At 43.9% G+C, this 20,362-nt stretch overlaps 1 protein-coding gene across 1 annotated transcript in view; it reads left to right on the forward strand.

The window, feature by feature from the left end:
* Positions 1-19,056, forward strand: part of LOC121860315 (carbonic anhydrase-related protein 10-like) — a gene marked incomplete at its 5' end in the record, with an annotated part of 19,119 nt that extends 63 nt beyond the window's left edge. The window contains 5 exon segments of the mRNA XM_042357384.1: positions 1-92; positions 5,219-5,350; positions 16,200-16,242; positions 17,241-17,308; positions 18,596-19,056. The exon segment at positions 1-92 is cut by the window's left edge and continues 63 nt beyond it. Of these exon segments, the coding sequence (XP_042213318.1) occupies positions 1-92; positions 5,219-5,350; positions 16,200-16,242; positions 17,241-17,263 (290 nt within the window).
* Positions 19,057-20,362: the final 1,306 nt, after the last annotated feature.

Below are 20,362 nucleotides of genomic sequence, written 5' to 3' on the forward strand. Positions count from 1 at the left end.
TTACCTACGACGGTTCCCTCACTGAGCCAGCCTGCCATGAGACCGTCACTTGGATCATCCCTAACAAACCTCTCTACATCAACGTTGCTATGGTGAGTATGGTGTATATTTGTCGTCTATGTGATAGTAGTAGTAGTAGTAGTAGTAGTAGTAGTAGTAGTAGTAGTAGTAGTAGTAGTAGTAGTAGTAGTAATTGTTAGGTGGGCGCCAGCAAACCTGTTTGAACCACCCAAGTGTGCGGCCACCAAAGAAATGATTCGGGAGATAATTCGCCTCATAACTGAGTACACTCAAGACCGCTTCCTTGCCCCTTTAGATCTTCATATACTGGCAATAATACCACATCTATTCTGTCAGAGGACAACACAAAGACTAAGCACAAAGAAAATGCGGCAGCAATGAAGAGAAGATTGACAATGTGGCAGACTGGGGCCCTTGATGATCTCCTATGTGAAGCAAGAACACTGCAGGAGAGACTAAAATATACAGGAAACGGAAAGCAACACACCGATGACGTTGCAAGAAAGTTGGAAACAAAATGCGTGTGGGAAAAGTGTCTTTGGTGGTAAGATCTCTCACAGAGGAATCCGCCGGTGGGGTCCTGCCAATAAACAGAGACATTAAAACAACTGAAAGAAAAACATCCCCCTGCAAGTGGAGATGAAGGCATCAGGTTCCAGGGTGACTATATCCCACCAAATGCTGTCCTGTTCGAGAAAATAACAGGAGGGATGGTGTGGAAAAAGGCACTGAAGGCTCAGGGAGGTGCAGGCCCTTCAGGTCTGGATGCAAACGGTTGGAGAGTCATCCTCAGCACTAACAACTTTGGCCCCGTAGCAAGTGATCTCTGCACGGCCATTGCCGTCCTTGCAAGAAAGCTGGCATCCTCGTGTTGCCAGCACCTCCATGCTCTGACGGCCTGCCGCCTCATTCCCCTGGATAAGAATCCAGGATGTAGGCCTATAGGGGTGGGGGAAGTGCTGAGGCGAATCATCGGAAAATGCATAATGGAGGTGGTAAAGGACGATGTCAGGGCAGCAGCAGGGAACCTGCAAGTTTGTGCCGGCCAACAAGCTGTAGGGGAAGCTGCCATTCACGCCATGAGAACGATATTTGAGCAGCGCGATTGTGAGGCCGTTCTCCAGGTGGACGCTTCAAACGCATTCATCATACTTAACCGCAAGGCCGCACTGCACAACATCAAAATCAAATGTCCAAGCTTTGCATCGTATGTTGAAAACTCCTATAGGAATCCATCAGACCTCTATATAGTAAACAACAAGGCTCTAAGAGGGGATACCATCATACAGTCAACAGAGGGAACAACACAGGGGGACCCTGTTGCAATGGTAATGTATGCAATAGGCCTATCCGTGCTCCAACACACAATAAAATTTGAAACAACTGAGGTCAAACAAGTGGCGTACGCTGATGACCTTACAGGAGCAGGAAAAATTGAGGACATCAAAAAGTGGTGGGACTTGGTAACATCACGAGGCCCACAAATAGGGTACCACCCAAACGCCAGCAAGTCCTTCCTCATTGTGAAGCCAGAACATTATGAACGGGCAATGGAGGTGTTCGATGGAAGTGAGGTCAAAATAACAAAGGATGGCCAAAGACACTTAGGCGCAGTAATCGGCAAGACGGACTTCAAGACCGAGTACGTAACGGGAAAGGTGAATGAGTGGGTTAGGGAAATCCAAGCTCTGTCTGAGACTGCTAACACAGAGCCACATGCGGCTTTTGCGGCATTCACCCATGGAGTCAAGCATCGCTGGAACTACCTGATGCGCACTATCCCTGATATCGGACCCCTCCTCCACCCTCTGGAAGAAGCTATCAGTGTCAATTTCATTCCCAAATTAGTGAAACACCCTCACTTAACCCCGGCAGAAAGATCACTCCTTGCACTGCCACCGAGACTGGGAGGAATGGGACTAACCAATCCAGAGGAGATTGCTGCCACTGAACATCAAAACTCAGTTAAGCTCACGGCAGCCCTCATGGACCACATAATAGCCCAGAACGCAACAGGGGAGGTGGATACCAGTGAAGTAAACAAGATTCGAAGGTCCATTACGACAGGACGACAGCACGGCCAAAGTGATAAGTTGCAGCAACTGTTGCTGCAAGTACCAGAGAATTTGAAGAAAAAATGTAGCTATAGCGCAGGAGGTGGGCGCCTCGAACTGGTTAACTACGTTACCGATTAGGACAAATGGTTTCAGTCTCAATAAACAAGAATTTACAAATGCCAATGCTCTAAGGTAGGTAGGCCAGTAGAAGGTTTGCCCTCCCAATGCGTGTGTGGCTCTTCCTATGACGTTGATCACGCCATCGTGTGCAAGAAAGGGGGCTTCGTATGCATGAGGCATGACGAAGTAAGGGATCTCACAGCATATATCTTGAAGTAAATCTGCCGTGATGTCATGGTAGAACCGACCCTCCTTCCATTGGACGGTGAGATCTTCCAACATAGGACTGGAAACACATCTAACGAAGCCCGTGTTGACGTCAGTGCTCGACGATTCTGGACGCTGGGACAGCGAGCCTTCTTCGACATCAGGATTTTTTATCCCATGGCCGTATGTCACCGTAACTTAGCTCTCGACGCTGCACACAGGAGGAACGAGAACGACAAGATAAGGGCATATGGGGAGAGAATTCAGAACGTTGATCAAGGCAGCTTCACTCCTCTGGTGTTCACAACCTCTGGTGGGATGGGACCAAGTGCAAGATGTTTCTACGCCAGACTTGCGGAGGTGATCTCCGAACAGAAGCAGCAGCCCAGAAGTTATGTTACAACCTGGATGAGATGTCGACTGTCCTTCTCTCTCCTTCGGTCGGGTTTGCTCTGCCTCAGGGGAACGAGAGCTTCAACCCCAAAGCCGACAACAGTTGCAGATATTGACTATGAGGCAACAGTCACTGAATACCACATAGATCTGCGGCTCAACTATCTCAACACAGCTAGGATAGCTACTTATGTATTAGGATATTAAATATTAAGGTAATAAAATGGCGGCGAAGGTGTGGCTATTGGGGGAGGCTGGAGGCCACGTTATTAAAAAGAAAAAAGAAAAAAAGTAGTAGTAGTAACTATCCCAGTTATACACTAGTCAGAGAAGAATTGATTCATCATCCAAATAAAAAGTTTCTTACAAGGGAAATTAAATTGGCCAGACATAATGCTGAGATACTTCTACCACAACGAGCCATTGTGTAGACGAGAACAGCTCTAGCAGATTAAAGGTGCACACTGTCTGTCTCACATATTACTGGTGTGTGTGTGTGTAGGGTCAGTGATCACCAGGCCACTCCGCTCTTGTTGTGAATGAAGAAGAAATACTATGAATGAAAGTAATTAAATCGTTTTACCACTGTTGTTTGGAATTTGAATCTCTCTCTCTCTCTCTCTCTCTCTCTCTCTCTCTCTCTCTCTCTCTCTCTCTCTCTCTCTCTCTCTCTCCTTCTCCCTTTTTCCCTTCTCCTCTTATTTCCTCCCCTTCCAATCTTCCTCATCCATCCCCTCTCTTCCCTCTCCATCCTCCTCTCTTCCTCTCCTCCCTCCCTCCACCTCCCTCCTACTCTTGCGAAATGGTCCATCGGCAAGAGTATTCATTAAATCATTATATGCCCTTAAGGTTAATGGTCATTACAGGCAGGGAGGGCAATGAACAAGGAGGAGTGGGGCTGAGGGAGGGGAGGCAATGAACAAGGGGAGGGCAATGAACAAGGGAGGGCAATGAACAAGGGAGGGCAATGAACAAGGGAGGGCAATGAACAAGAACAAGGAGGGCAATGAACAGGGGGCAATGAACAAGGGAGGGGCAATGAACAAGGGAGGGGCAATGAACAAGGAGGGAGGCAATGAACCAGGGAGGGCAATGAACAAGGGAGGGGGCAATGAACAAGGAGGGCAATGAACAAAGGAGGGGGCAATGGGAACAATGAACAAGGGAGGGGCAATGAACAAGGGAGGGGGCAATGAACAAGGGAGGGAACAATGAACAATGGAGAGAACAATGAACAATGGAGGGGGCAATGAACAAGGGAGGGAACAATGAACAAGGGACAAAAAAGTACATAAAAACTTCCAAATAACGGATTTTCATCACCATATAATCCGTTATATGGAAGGTTTCACATCTAAAGGTACCCTCGATATACCGGACTTTCATCTATAATAAACGTCACATGAAAATAGTGTAACGTTTTTCTTATTTACTTCTGAAAAAAAAATTGTCTTCAGTATTATTTCCGTTAAAAATTAATATTTTGTTCATTAAATCAAGTGAACAACAGTACATTAAACTGCGATATGTTCATGTATGTTCCTGTCTTCAGTCATACAGTAAAAATAAATCGAATTTCGTTTTTATAATTTTTTGTTTAATTTTTTTGTTTCACTCTTGATTAACGACAGAGTGGAAGATATTTTAGCCCCATGTGTATATCTGTTGTGTGGTTGTCACTGTCTGTTTTTGGTTGTCACTGTCTGTTTTTGGTTGTCACTGTCTGTTTTGTTGCTGTCACTGTCTGTTGTGTGGCTGTCACTGTCTGTTGTGTGGCTGTCACTGTTGTGGTGAACAGTAGTGCCCCGTTTTGCACTTTAATCCCACAGAAATTCATAATATATACTCATTATACCACTTCATCTTGACCTTTGACACCATCTCATTATAAATCATCATTCCATCAGATTACCTCAACAGACTTGCAGATATTACACCGATAGGTCACCATAGTCATATTAAATTAGCCTGGATAAAGTCACCTTCTGCGGTACTGCTAGTGTTTGGGTGCCCTTGGTATGAATATGGGTGTCTTACGGTATTCGAACCCATAAATTCTCAAACAGTCTTCTAGCAGTGCGGCATCACGTGTTTTATAATGTTACTGTATATATATTGTAATATTATCAGTGGTATTAATATTTGTCTAACTGTTACGAAGCGTGTCTCAGTATTGTTCCAATTATATTGCTTTTTATGAAACTGATTCGAATGGTACCTAATTGTTTCGAGTTTTGAACTGTTCAAATTAAACTGAAAGGTGCTGGCAGTAAAGTACAAAAGGGGGTTAGTATCATTAAAAGTATTCTTGTGAAGATAAATATAGAATGACCTCAATAAAACACAGCATCTAGCAGTATTGTTGTCTTGGTGAAGTAATATTAACTTGTGTGTTTCTTCCGGTCACCATGACGCTGTAGATGCGACAGCTGAGAGCCCTGAGACAAGGTAACTCCACCCTGGCCAACGCTCCCCTCTCCAACAACTTTAGACCCGTCCAGACAGCACACCACCGTACAATACGCACCAATATCCACTTTACAAACAAACAGGTGAGTGAACTACGCCTTTATGCACCAATATATAGGTTTTTGATGATGATAGTTTGCGTTATTAGAATCTTATCAAGTGTGTGTGTGTGTGTGTGTGTGTGTGTGTGTGTGTGTGTGTGTGTGTGTGTGTCTTGAAGGCCACAGTTCCTCTCATTGTTTTGACATGACCTCCTAAGTGACACGTATACCAGTATTGTGTCATGTTAACAGTGCAGTTCAAAACAAAACATTATACTCTACTATAGCATGTTGTTTAATAGGACCAACTATGATATAATGTGTTACAACTTAGGTACTATATATACCATTGTGCTTACATAACTCATAAGGACTAGTCATATTTAAACAAGTAAAATATTCAGTGGCACACAGTCAGAGGAAAGCTGTAGGGCCTGGCGGTGTGTACACTCAATTAGGACTTTTATATACGAACAAGACATTACTGACGGTGTGGCAGAGAGTCCTGAAGGATTTATGGCGCCTCCTTCAAGGGTTTTCCCTCAATAAATCGTGACTCCCAAGACACTAAACTGAGGATCTGTCGGAGGTTTTATTGTTTTAATAATGTGGGACCCGGTGATGGTACCTCGTGTGTGGGGTCTAACACTGTACCTTCTTCTTCTTCTTCTTCTTCTTCTTCTTCTTCTTCTTCTTCTTCTTCTTCTTCTTCTTCTTCTTCTTCTTCTTCTTCTTCTTCTTCTTCTTCTTCTTCTTCTTCTTCTTCTTCTTCTTCTTCTTCTTCTTCTTCTTCTTCTTCTTCTTCTTCTTCTTCTTCTTCTTCTTCTTCTTCTTCTTCTTCTTCTTCTTCTTCTTCTTCTTCTTCTTCTTCTTCTTCTTCTTCTTCTTCTTCTTCTTCTTCTTCTTCTTCTTCTTCTTCTTCTTCTTCTTCTTCTTCTTCTTCTTCTTCTTCTTCTTCTTCTTCTTCTTCTTCTTCTTCTTCTTCTTCTTCTTCTTCTTCTTCTTCTTCTTCTTCTTCTTCTTCTTCTTCTTCTTCTTCTTCTTCTTCTTCTTCTTCTTCTTCTTCTTCTTCTTCTTCTTCTTCTTCTTCTTCTTCTTCTTCTTCTTCTTCTTCTTCTTCTTCTTCTTCTTCTTCTTCTTCTTCTTCTTCTTCTTCCTTCTTCTTCTTCTTCTTCTTCTTCTTCTTCTTCTTCTTCTTCTTCTTCTTCTTCTTCTTCTTCTTCTTCTTCTTCTTCTTCTTCTTCTTCTTCTTCTTCTTCTTCTTCTTCTTCTTCTTCTTCTTCTTCTTCTTCTTCTTCTTCTTCTTCTTCTTCTTCTTCTTCTTCTTCTTCTTCTTCTTCTTCTTCTTCTTCTTCTTCTTCTTCTTCTTCTTCTTCTTCTTCTTCTTCTTCTTCTTCTTCTTCTTCTTCTTCTTCTTCTTCTTCTTCTTCTTCTTCTTCTTCTTCTTCTTCTTCTTCTTCTTCTTCTTCTTCTTCTTCTTCTTCTTCTTCTTCTTCTTCTTCTTCTTCTTCTTCTTCTTCTTCTTCTTCTTCTTCTTCTTCTTCTTCTTCTTCTTCTTCTTCTTCTTCTTCTTCTTCTTCTTCTTCTTCTTCTTCTTCTTCTTCTTCTTCTTCTTCTTCTTCTTCTTCTTCTTCTTCTTCTTCTTCTTCTTCTTCTTCTTCTTCTTCTTCTTCTTCTTCTTCTTCTTCTTCTTCTTCTTCTTCTTCTTCTTCTTCTTCTTCTTCTTCTTCTTCTTCTTCTTCTTCTTCTTCTTCTTCTTCTTCTTCAGACATCTTCCTCTAGGAATATGTGTGTGTGTATTTTGCGATGCGTTACAGATGGTGGTGGTGATTCTGGTGATGGTGGTATAATATCTTAAACGAGAGAGAGCAAATAGGATTGTAAACGGACCATTACTCAGGTGGTCAGCGTGGCCGATAAACACTCACAGTGGTCACCCCCCTTCATCTCCTTCCCTCCTCCTTCTACCTCTCCTTCCCTCCTTCCTCAAACACTCCTTCACCTTCTTCCTACCCCAACTTCCCCTCCCCTCCACTTCCTTTCTTCCCCTCCTACTTCCCACTCTCCTCTATAATGACCAAAATGAAGGTGTTCGTAAGTCTGTCGAGTGAACAATTACTTACAACAAATGGTTTAATAGTGGCGCCTCAGGTGACACTTGTGATTTGTATATTATCAATTTCTATTTAAGAGATAAGAGGCCCTGAACTAGTGTAAAACTCTCGTGGCTCAACTGGTGGAATTACCTTTGTAGCCTCAGGTTAATTGATTTAGAACAGGTGTTTATTTCTTGTTCAGGACGAAGATTACTATAGGATGCTAATATCTTGGGGGAGATTAATCAGCTAACCCCCCTCTCACCCTCCCCACTCACCCCTCTGCCCTCTCCACTCACCCCTCTGCCCACTCTAACCCTCTCCACCGTCTCACCTCCTCCCCCTCTCCTCGAATTTCTGTGGTTATAGAAGAGTGGATCCTGTACATATTATTATTATTATTATTATTATTATTATTATTATTATTATTATTATTATTATTATTATTATTATTGTGTGGTGACAATTATATGCAGTTATATAATTATACAGTATTTAGAAAACATTTGACATGCAGTAAAATCTCTCTCTCTCTCTCTCTCTCTCTCTCTCTCTCTCTCTCTCTCTCTCTCTCTCTCTCTCTCTCTCTCTCTCTGGGTAGAGGAGAGGCTGTCCGACTCCTCCTCACGGTAATACATCACCTGTAGAGGGAGGAGCACGAAATATACTGACCTGTCGAACCCCTTGATATGTGTGTGTGCGTGTGAACTCGAATCTCCCATGCAGCGCCCTCCTTCTCTCTCTCTCTCACACCTGTAATTAATCCAAAGCACCTGTCATCATCACCTCCCCGGTCCTTCCTCACCTGTCAGGTATCCACTAGAGGGGAAGGACAGGTAAGAGACCATCCTATAATTATTTCCTCTTAATAGAAAACATTTTGGCGTGAAATAAATCATTAACTTTTCTTACTGACTTCGCGTTAATAAATCGTTTAGTTTCACGTATAACTTTGTCGTAAATCCGTCGCCATTGTGGAAATTAATTTGGATTTCTCCCCCGCCAAATAAACCCGTAAATAATGTGTGGTGATATTTACTGCAATTGTTTAAGTCTTGGTCGCTGCCCCACTCACTCACCCCCCCCCCCCCTGATATTGATGTGGGTGGGTGGGTGTGGTTGGTAAGGGTGGATGGATGTGTGGTAGGGTGAGTTGATAGGTTGGATGGGTGGGTGGGTTGCAGTGTAAGTTTAACCCCTTGAGTACTGTGTCGATCTACTGAGTACGAGGTTATCACAGTCAAGAAATAACTCCTCGTACTCAAGGATCAATTCATCGAAGACAAGTATTAATATAAATAATAGTTGCCCATCGTGTAACGCGGATGGCCGGCCCAAGGGCCACCTAGGCGTGAATTTGTTTAAGGTGTAGAAGCTGTCACCAACACAACAACCACACCCTGAGTTAACGAGTTGCATGACCCAGTGTCAAGGAATAGTCCGAGAAGACCGGACATCTCGCCAACTGCACTGGCTAACCATTACCCCGGAACACGATTCGCAAATCGATTAACATCCAGGTCCCCAATTACTGCTGGGTAGACAGAGGCAAATGGTATAAAGAAACTTGGGACACGAATTAAGCCATTGTACCCAAGCGTTAAGTCATCGTAACCTAACCTAACCTTAGGTCATATTAAAGAGCCCCAGAGGCCAGCAGGTAAGGCTCACCTCCATGTAGGTTCGCCCACACCTGGTCAGTCACCTCTTGTCCTCCTCAATATTTCACACTAGGCGAAACACACTACCTGGACCTCCTGTTAACCACACCTCGTCCTCCACCACACCTCGTCCTCCGCCACACCTCGGCCTCCACCACACACCTTGGCCTCCACCACACCTCGTCCTTCACCACACCTCATCCTCCCACACCTCGTCCTCCACCACACCTCGTCCTCCACCCACCTCGTCCTCCACCACCCTCGGCCTCCGCCCTCGGCCTCCACCACCTCATCCTCCCCTCCGTCCTCCCCACCTCGTCCTCCCCACACCTCGTCCTCCCACCCACCTCATCCCACCACACCTCATCCTCCCGCCACCTCCTTCCTCCCACCACCTCAGCCTCCTCCCACCTCGGCCTCCACCCACCCCTCGCCTCCCACCCCCCTCGGCCTCCCACCACACCTCATCTTCCACCACCTCGGCCTCCCCACCTCATCCTCCCACCTCATCCTCCCACCACACCTCATCCTCCACCCCCTCATCCTCCACCACCTGTCCTCCACCACACCTCATCCCTCCACCCCTGTCCCTCCCCACACCTCATCCTCCCCCACACCTCCTCCTCCCCACACACCTCATCCTCCCACCCACCTCATCCCCTCCCCACACCCTCATCCTCCCCACACCTCATCCTCCCCACACCTCTGTCCTCCACCACACACCCCTCATCCTCCCCACCTCATCCCTCCCACCCCACACCTCATCCTCCCACACCTCATTCTCCACCACCTCACATCCTCCTACACCTCATCCTCCACCCACCTCATCCCTCCACCCACCTCATCCTCCACCCACACCTCGTCCTCCACCATGCCTCATCCACCACCCTCATCCCTCCACACCTCATCCTCCACCACACCTCATCCTCCACCACACCTCGCTCTCCACCACACCTCATCCTCCACCACACCTCGCTCTCCACCACACCTCATTCTCCACCACACCTTATCCTCCACCACACCCGGATATGTGTGTGCTGCCCTCCTATGTCTAATGCAGAACAGGAACCGCAAGGTGATTCATCCGTGACCTCTTGTATTTAACAGTAGACAGCTCAATGGGGATGGTATCTGCGAGTCCTCACACACACACACACACACACACACACATTCAGGTAACATCCGTGACCTCTCTGTTAATGTTAAAGGAGACAGCATCCAACCCCTAGCGCACCTTATAATGATTCATACACTCCACCTCCTACATCTACCATAAGACAGCTTCAGATCCACACATAGCGATGAGCATCCTTGTATTTCACACCATGGGGCGGTTATATCTGGCTGCTTCTGTACCTCACGCAAACATGAACCGATGCTAGATATACTGTATTCTGGTGTACTTGATATACTGTATTCTGGTGTACCTGATATACTGTATTCTGGTGTATGCTCATATTTACACACGTGTCGAGTCTCTTTGTTGACATTGTCGTGTTAATAATGAATAAAAAGAATGAGACTTGGATTTAGGTGAATTTATAACGAAAATACACTTACCTCACCTCACCCTACCTCCCTCCTCCCTCCCCACCCCTCCCTCCCCCACCCCTCCTCCCCCCCCTCCCTCCCCCCACCTCCCTCCCCACACCCTCCTCCCCACCCCTCCCCCCACGCGTCGATACAAGCAAACGGTAACACTTCCAAAAGTTACGACATAATACCCACGAAAGCTTATTTATTTATTTATTTTATGGTTACTCAGTCGTTTAGGATTTCAATCAGACTCAGCATAGGAATTGGTGGTTGAGAGAGAGAGAGAGAGAGAGAGAGATTACCCACAAGCCGTATCTTAAGAGTTTGTTGACAGAGACGTTGGCGTTCGCGTAGATCCTAATACTAGAGTCGGATTATATGTTGGCGTTCTTGAAGGTTTTGTTATTTGTCTCTCTCTCTCTCTCTCTCTCTCTCTCTCTTTCCATCCATTCCATTATCGTCCGTCTGTCCCTATTCTTCTTTGCATCCTTCCCACCCCCTTCATCCTCCCCCATCACCCTCTTCTTCCTCCTCTCTCTCGTCTCCGTCTCTCCTCATTTACATATCTTTCTCATTTGTTTTTATCTTCATTGCTTCTCTCTTTCCTAACTCTCTCTTTTTATGGTTATTTTCTCAGTTATCGTTTTGCTTCTTACTCCTTGTTCGTTTTTGGGTTCTGAGGTTATTCTCTTCTTTTGTTTTATTCCTGTTTTTTATCCTCTATCACGTGTTCTTTCTTTATTTCTTTCTTATTTCTCTCATTCCTTCTTTTTGTCTCTTTTCTTCACCTTTTTATCAGTTTTCTTCTTCTTCTGCTCCTCCTCCACCATTTTTCTTCATTTCCTCCATTTTCTCCCTAGCTCTCTCTATCTCTCTCTCTCTCTCTCTCTCTCTCTCTCTCTCTCTCTCTCTCTCTCCCGCCATGTTTATTCCGATGATTTGTTGCATGTTAAGAAAATTAATCCTGAACTTATTTTTCTTCAACCCCGCAAAGTTTTTTTTTTTTTTAATTATTCCCGTTCTTGGGAGTAAGTTAGTTGGTTGGTTTTAAGAACGTCTAAAGCCTTTCCTGTACACACACACATACACGCGCTCCTCTGAAATATTGCCCACCCCAAACTTGGTCGAAATGTCATCAGTACTTGCAGCGGCTTCCAGCAATTACATTTATGGAACCATTTGGAGTGAATTTATTTAGCAAAGGTATGGAGCGGAGAGTGAAACAGCGAGAGCCCGAGGCAGATGAGTATGACCTCTCCTGCTCAGGGTGTCGAGGGTGAGAACAGCTCCCTGACCTGCCTCCGACCTCCGCTACCTCCGGGTGAAAGTAAGGCTCACCAACTGCAATGAGCTCACAACGTTTGTACACAAGTGCCTGTAAACGCCCTGCCGAGGCACGTTTACTCATTTTTGCCCGCGTGTTAATAAGTGTTAGAAAGATAAGTTGGCGCGGGAGAGAAGTGCCAGAATTTAGATGACCAAGAATTTTTCCTCAGAGTGAAATGTTTAAAATTATTATCGTTTTTTCTTTCTGCTCTTTATTTTTTTTCATCTCTTTTGAAAATGGTGAGAAAATATCCAGCAAATTTTCCTCAGAGAAAGTTAACGGGGGGGGATATATTTTTTTTTAAATAATGAGGATTTACGTTGTTAATGATATGTGACGGACCTCAGTTATCACCCATGACAGACAGACATTACAAGGTGTGGCTGACAACTCTGGCTTTATGTCTAACCTACAAGGACGACATATTATACAAGGAAAACCAGACACAAATGGTGAAAATAACAGCGATCTGTAGTTAGATTTAGGTTAGGTTAGGTTTATCGTAAATGAAAATGGTCTTTGACAGGACAAGAATACGGTGAACATTTGTCTAGGTTCCTCTCTAAGCAGTGTGTGTGTGTGTGTGTGTGTGTGTGTGTGTGTGTCCTGATGGCGCTGGTGCGGACAATCTTACCAGACAGCCAGAATTATCGTGGCCATTACCCAGACTCTCTACCTGAGCAAGAAGTTTATTTTACTCCCTAGTTTGTGGACAAATCTCAACCTGTGATTATCTGAGGAAATTAACTATAAATACTCTATGACTTCCCACTCTTCCACTCAGCATTACTTCCCACTCTTCCACTCAGCATTACTTCCCACTCTTCCACTCAGCATTACTTCCCATTCTTCCACTCAGCATTACTTCCCACTCTCGCACTCAGCATTACTTCCCACACTCCCACACTTATATCATTACTTCCCACACTACAGTAGCATATCACCAGAGCACATCAGAACCAGTCCACACCGCCCGGCACACTGCTAGGGGAGTACACAGGCCCTCCTCTCTTACTCTCTGGGCAAATCCTAACTCTCGTGTTTGAGGAAATTTGACCGAAAATTTTTATCACCATTCCGAAAAATTCTGACGATATTGTAAGCCTATTACTAAGAGATTTTTGGCGAATAAGAGAGGATAAGAGATTTTTGGCGAACTTTTGGGCCTATATAGTAAGAAATTTTGGCGAATGAAAGAATTTTCTAAGATATTTTGACGATTTTTTAAAAATTATCATCTTTTCTCTACTCGTACTTTCACTCACTACTCTCCACCCTCCCTATCCCTCCCCCTACCCTCACACTTCCCTCTCCTACTCCCTCCTTCCCCCTCCCTTTACCCTCATCTACCCTCACTTCCCCCTCTTTCTCCCCCTCTCCTCTACCTGGGTGCCAGACACAGCCAGAACGGGTTTTTCATTTTTTTTTTTAGGAACACAACTTTTTAAAACCATTGTTCCAGAATGGGCGTCGACCAGCCTTCGCCTCCCCCACCCACACGTTGCATCAGTTCTTTATTTTTTTTAGTATATAAATATTTTCTGTAAGTTTTGTATGCAGTCTCTCCCACCCCTTTACTCTCCCACGCTGTCCCACACATTTCCACACAATCCCACACACACCCCCCACACACTACCACACCCACACAATCTTACACAATCCCTCATACACCCACACACTCACACACACTCACACACACTACCCCACTCTCACACACTTCTACTCATCACACACTCACCCACTCTCTCACAAGATAGAATGAGATAGAGACAAACAGACAGACAAAGACAGGAGACAGACGCACAAGTAGACAGACAGACAGACAGACAGACTAATGAAGTGAGCAATCTAACTCCTAAGTCATGAACCTGGAACTACACTCATCTCGCTGCATCACACCTGCCACAGTCATTATTAATTACAGGTAAACTCTTGGGGAGTCCAGATTATAGGTACTCCAAGAAGTCCGGATTATAGGTACTCCAGCAAATCCGGATTATAGGTACTCCAGTAAATCCGGATTGTAGGTACTCCAGTAAATCCGGATTGTAGGTACTCCAGCAAATCCGGATTATAGGTACTCCAGTAAATCCGGATTGTAGGTACTCCAGCAAATCCGGATTATAGGTACTCCAGTAAATCCGGATTGTAGGTACTCCAGCAAATCCGAATTATAGGCACTCCACTAAGTCCAGATTATAAGTAAACCAGCAAGTCCAGATTATAGGTACACCAGCATGTCCGGATTATAGGTACACCAAGAATTCCGGATTATAGGTACACCAAGAATTCCGGATTATAGGTACCCCAGCAAGTCCGGATTATAAGCACTCTAAGGTTCAGAGGGGTTAGATGTGAAGTAAGGACTCATCATCATTGTGTCCACTACTTATAATCCTTAAGTAGTGTTAAGTTGACCTCATGATGGTGTTAAGTGAACTTATTATCTAATTAACACAGTTTAGGTGTGATTTTGAGGCCATTCTGGTTCTTGCTGTTATGAGGGAAGTATATCAGGGAAGTATATCGTATGAACTGGTGAGTGTGTGGTACTATGCTGATATGTTGGGTAATGACTGGCATAATACATATCGTGACTCTTAGTAAATTATTATTATTATTATTATTATTATTATTATTATTATTATTATTATTATTATTATTATTATTATTATTATTATTATTATTATTATTATTATTATTATTATTGTTGTTGTTGTTGTTGTTGTTATTGTTGTTGTTGTTGTTGTTGTGTAGTTATAGGTAAAAATAATAATAATAACACGTTCATGATATTTCAAACTGGCTCCCTCCCCCATCTCTCATGTGTAGAGAGAAGGCATTGGATTTCGTTATTTGTTCCTTTTTGTTTTTGTATTTACGTTTATTTGTTTGCTGAAAATCTCTTTCGCAATTCCGTCCACCCCTCCTCCCTTCCTTCCTCCCCATTCTCTCCCCCCCAGGTTCTCCTACCCCCCCCAGCTGCCCCCACCTTCGACCATTGTCAGTGTTGCCATACGGAGACACTGTGTTTTTCATATATATACATGCGTGTGTGTGTGTGTGTGTGTGTGTGTCTGTGTGTACATGCGTGTGTGGCCAGCAGTTTGATACATTCTGAATATCTTCCTAAATACCGTCCACAACTTTATACTTAGTCCAGTATTCCTACCAAATTCCAGATTCCAAAACAATTCCGTTCCAGTTTCAAGCTTATTCCAGAATCCATCCAAATAGATTTAAAGTTTACATGAGTGTCCTAAAGTCCATACATGAGTGTCCTAAAGTCCATACATGAGTGTCCTAAAGTCCATACATGAGTGTCCTAAAGTCCATACTCAATTTAAATTCCACACACACACACACACACACACACACACACACACACACACACACAGGTGGCGGAGGTCTGAGATCAAGCATTGCCAGACAGAATGACTTACTTACCCTGAGTCGTCCCTCCTTCCCTCCCTCCCTCTTTCCCTCCTTCCCTCCCTACGTCCTCTCCTTCCCTCTCTCCCTCCTTCCGTCCCTCCCTCTCTCCCTCTCTCACTGGTTCTTCTTACCTGCTGCTTCTTTAACTTATATATAATTACTTAAACCTTTCCCCGTGCCCCGCTCTCTGCCTCCTCCTGCCTGCCTCCTGCCTGCCTCCTGCCTGCCCCGCCTGCCTCCCCTCCCTTCCTTCCTCTCTCTCCCCCTACCCTCGCTTCCTCCTTTCCTCCTGCCACCCCTCCCCTGCCTGCCTGCCTCCACCCTTCCTCCTCTCTCCCCCCCCTGCCACCCCTCCCTTCCTCCCTTTCCTCCCTGCCCTCCTCCCACCTGCCTGCCTCCCTCCTTCCTCTCTCTCCCCCTACCCTCCATTCCTCCTTTCCTCCCTGCCACCCTCCCTGCCTGCCTGCCTCCCTCCCCTTCCTCTCTCTCCCCCCTGCCACCCTCCCTTCCTCCTTTCCTCCCTGCCACCCTCCCTGTCTCCTGCTCTGGTAAGAAATCCGCTAATCTTCTTCTTGTGTTGAGCTTCCTCACTCGAGTACACTCACCCCTCTGTCTGCTGGTGATGTCGTCTGTATCAACACAATGCTGGTACAATTGTCTGTTTCTCTATGGTACAGTGACGGTACGATTAATTTGGTAGAAAAGTGGTACTCTTGTTATAAATACTAGGATATTACAATGGTACGGTGCAATTTCTGGGTTATCGCTATGGTACAATAATGGTACAATTACTGGGATAATAACGGTACACTAACATCTTGATTTTCTTCTTCCAGGATGAACGCTGCAGAATATCAGACCCAAGGCTTGTATATAAAGGTAAGTGTACTGTAAGCGTGTGTGTGTGTGTGGAGGAGTATTGTCACTCACCCACTCTTACACTGTCACTCACACTTATTGAGGTACACACTAGGTGTCATTTAACGCATAACTAAACAGATCTAATATAGTGACAAATAATTACACACTATTGGAGAATTGGTGTGACGTCATCTCCTGGTGTGACGTCATCTGGTGTGACGTCATTCCCCCCCAGTCCGCCATTTTGACGAAAAAGTAAACAAACAAACAAGAGATGAATGTTGTATTAGACTTGATAACAACTTTTTCCGATTTTAATGGTAGGTAATTCGACGAAAATATTGTTATTCTTTATTGTTTTCCGGAAAAATATTGTTCTGATATATGAAGTGTGTTAAGTCTTAAGTTAAACCCGGAATACGAGTTTTAGTTACATAAAATTCGTCGAAAATATTACTTGCCAACACGCACCTAAATTGTTGGATATATTACCTACAAGCATACAAGCCTTTACTTTACACCAACCTGTTATTATTATTATTATTATTATTATTAATGCCTTTTATTATTATTATTATTATTATTATTATTATTATTATTATTATTATTATTATTATTATTATTATTATTATTATCGCCTAACTTCACAACACGATTACATAACATAACAGAAGGGGTGAGGTGGGTGATGGAGAGGTGGGTGATGGAGAGGTGGGTGATGGAGAGATGGTTGGGGGAGAGATGGGTGATGGAGAGATGGTTGGGGGAGAGGTGGGTGATGGAGAAGTGGTTGAGGGAGAGATGGTTGAGGGAGAGGTGGTTGGGGGAGAGATGGGTGATGGAGAGGTGGTTGAGGGAGAGTGAGATATGAGAGGCTAGAGAGAGGAGTGGTGAGGGAGACGGAGATAAGGGAGAAGGGATGAGATTAAGGGGGTTGAGGGAGATAAGGAAGAGGTAGGAGAGGGGGGGGGGGACGTGTCGTATTGTGTGTGTGATGATGTGTTTTCCTTCGGCAGCTGGGACGTGGCTGGGGTCATGATAACTTCATTTGAGAGTCCCAAGGCTGACAGGTTCTGTAACTCAGGTGAGTCTCTCTCTCTCTCTCTCTCTCTCTCTCTCTCTCTCTCTCTCTCTCTCTCTCTCTCTCTCTCTCTTTCTGACGACACACAGATACCCGAGTCGTCAGCGTACCCTTAGTAACGCACTGTATCCCACAAGGCGAGAAATTGGGTCCTTACGTGTTTATCCAAGGGGGTTTTCCTCACCTCTCTCCTGCTTTCCCTCAACACTTCTGAGTATATTTACGTTGCTGTAAGTGTTTCGAGTTTTCCTTTGTGTTTTTATGAGTTCATGCATGTTCTAATGAGTTCCTGTGTGTTTTTTGAGTTCCTGCATGTTTTAATGTGTTCCTGTGTGTTTTTATAAGTTCCTGCGTGTTTTAATGTGTTCCTGTTTGTTTTCATGAGTTTCTGTGTGTTTAAATGAGTTCCTGTGTGCTTTTATGAGCTCCTGCGTGCTTTAATGTGTTCCTGTGTGTTTTAATGAGTTTGTTTTTATGAGTTCCTGCGTGTTTTCGTGAGTTCCTGCGTGTTTTAATAAGTTTCTGTGTGTTTTAATGAGTTCCTGTGTGCTTTTATGAGTTCCTGCGTATTTTAATGTGTTCCTGTGTGTGTTAATGAGCTTTTGCGTGTTTTAATGTGTTCCTGTGTGTTTTAATGAGCTTTTGCGTGTTTTAAAGCGTTCCTGTATGTTTTAAGAAGTTCCTGTGTGTTTTAATGAGTTCCTGTGTGTTTTAATGAGTTCATGTATGTTTTAATGAGTTCCTGTATGTCTTAATGAGTTCCTACGTGTTTTTATGAGTTCCTGCATGTTTTCATGAGTTCCTGTGTGTTTTTATGAGTTCATGTGTGTTTTAATGAGTTCCTGTATGTTTTAATGAGTTCCTACGTGTTTTTATGAGATCCTGCGAGTTTTCATGAGTTCCTGTGTGTTTTAATGAGTTCATGTATGTTTTAATGAGTTCCTACGTGTTTTTATGAGTTCCTGCGTGTTTTCATGAGTTCCTGTGTGTTTTAATGAGTTCATGTGTGTTTTAATGAGTTGCTGTATGTTTTAATGAGTTCCTGAGTGATTTCATGAGTTCCTTTGTGTTTTAATGAGATTTTGTGAGTTTTTTATGAGTGATATTATGTTATCTGACATTATTCGACTTTTAAATGTATATAGTGGAATTACAGTATTTTTGTAGTTGTGTGGTTGTGTGTGTGTGTGTGTGTGTGTGTCAGGTAATATGACACACACACACACACACACACACACACACACACACACATCTGTTGCTTCATGTCAGTAATTTATTTCTGTTTGACAGCCCATGACAAGAGCACCGTCCCCGTCCTTGATACTGCTGCTGCCGCGTCCGTTCTCCCTCTTGCTGCTGCCACTGTGTCACACGTTCCTGTTGATCCAATTACTACAACTACAACTACTGCTACTGCTGCTTCTTCTGCTACAATTGATACTGTCTTGATTGGTCCTCCTGTTTCTGATGTTTCTGTTCCATGAGCGTCGTGGAACATGTACTGTACACCTCAGCGTCGTTGGATGACCTCTGTGACCCGATACTAGACACTGCCTCCTTCTCCTCACGTCCACATAATTCACCAAGTCCTGGGCAGTCATCGTCTCTGCTTTGGTCACCTCACCTGTCTTGAGGATCATTAACTCTTAATTCCCTCTCTATTTTAACATTAACTGATGCTGCACTGTATGGTGGTATGGTATGACCCTAACCTAACCTAACCTAACCTAACCTAACCTAACCTAACCTAACCTAACCTAACCTAACCTAACTTAACCTAACCTAACCTAACCTAACCGATACCACTGTACGTCTTTGTTGTTGTCTGTCTGTCTACAATTATTACTACTCTCTCTCTCTCTCTCTCTCTCTCTCTCTCTCTCTCTCTCTCTCTCTCTCTCTCTCTCTCTCTCTCTCTCTCTCTCTCTCTCTCTCTCTCTCTTCTTACCTCTAACACCTGTAGCCGCACCTGCCTGCTATCACTGCCTACTCATTTACCTTTAATTACATGACCGTACTTCTCATGCACGGCTTTCCTTCCTCCTCTTCCTCCTCCTCTTGCTTCTTGTCTTCCTCCTCTTCCTCCTCCTCCTCCTCCTCCTCTTAAGTGTAGCAGCTTCACCTGTAATCACCTTTTATCTACCTATTAAAGCTTCTTCTCACCTGTGATCGTCTACACTAGTCTGCCCACCTTTCCTGAGTACATACACTCATGTGCTCACCTGAATATTAAGTCTAGATCCTCCCCACACCACCCCCCTTCCTCACCTGAGCTTTGACCCTCATCCGATGCCTAATTAACCTCCTCCGCCCCCCCAACCCCCCATCCCCCCTCCCCAGAAAAAGAACCAGTTTTTACACTGAATTGAGATTGACAGATCCCAAATAATCTTCCATCAAACTTAATTGTTATAGAGTTTGACGTTTTTGGGATTGAAGGAGTCTTTATAGGCGTTAGTCACTACAGCATTGTTCTACAGGACATTTTGTAGAGGTTATTAAAAGATGGATCAATCCTTATGTAGCGTGGGTGTGTGTGTGTGTGTGTGTGTGTGTGTGTGTGTGTGTGTGTGTGTGTGTGTGTCTGTCTGTCATATATACAAAGCAAAATGGAAGTGTAGAAATGAAGACAGAAACATCATTTATCTTCCCCCAAAAAATTCACAAGGTTTTTGATTACCTGTGTATGGGTGTTTTTTAATTGTTCTGTTCGTTTGTTTTAATGTGTGTGTGTGTGTGTGTGTGTAAATAGTTTTTAATACATTAGTTGTACGATCTACCTGTAGCGATATATAATTAGTAAGATTGTGATGAGTCTTACAGGTGGAGGTGTGTGTGGCTGGGGTACTGTTGGCATACAGGTATACATGTAAACAGGTATACATATGTTTATAAATACATATGTATGATCTTATACATACACATCCCTTTTATAGACTTAAATAACACACACACACACACACACACGTACAGATATATGTCTTTCCATAATACATGTTTCGGAGTTCACTGTATTGGTGGCTTCATACATGGCTTTATACATGGTTTTATACATGA

The sequence above is a fragment of the Homarus americanus genome, unplaced genomic scaffold, assembly GCF_018991925.1.
Source record: "Homarus americanus isolate GMGI-L3 unplaced genomic scaffold, GMGI_Hamer_2.0 scaffold46622, whole genome shotgun sequence".
Lineage (NCBI taxonomy): Eukaryota > Metazoa > Arthropoda > Malacostraca > Decapoda > Nephropidae > Homarus > Homarus americanus.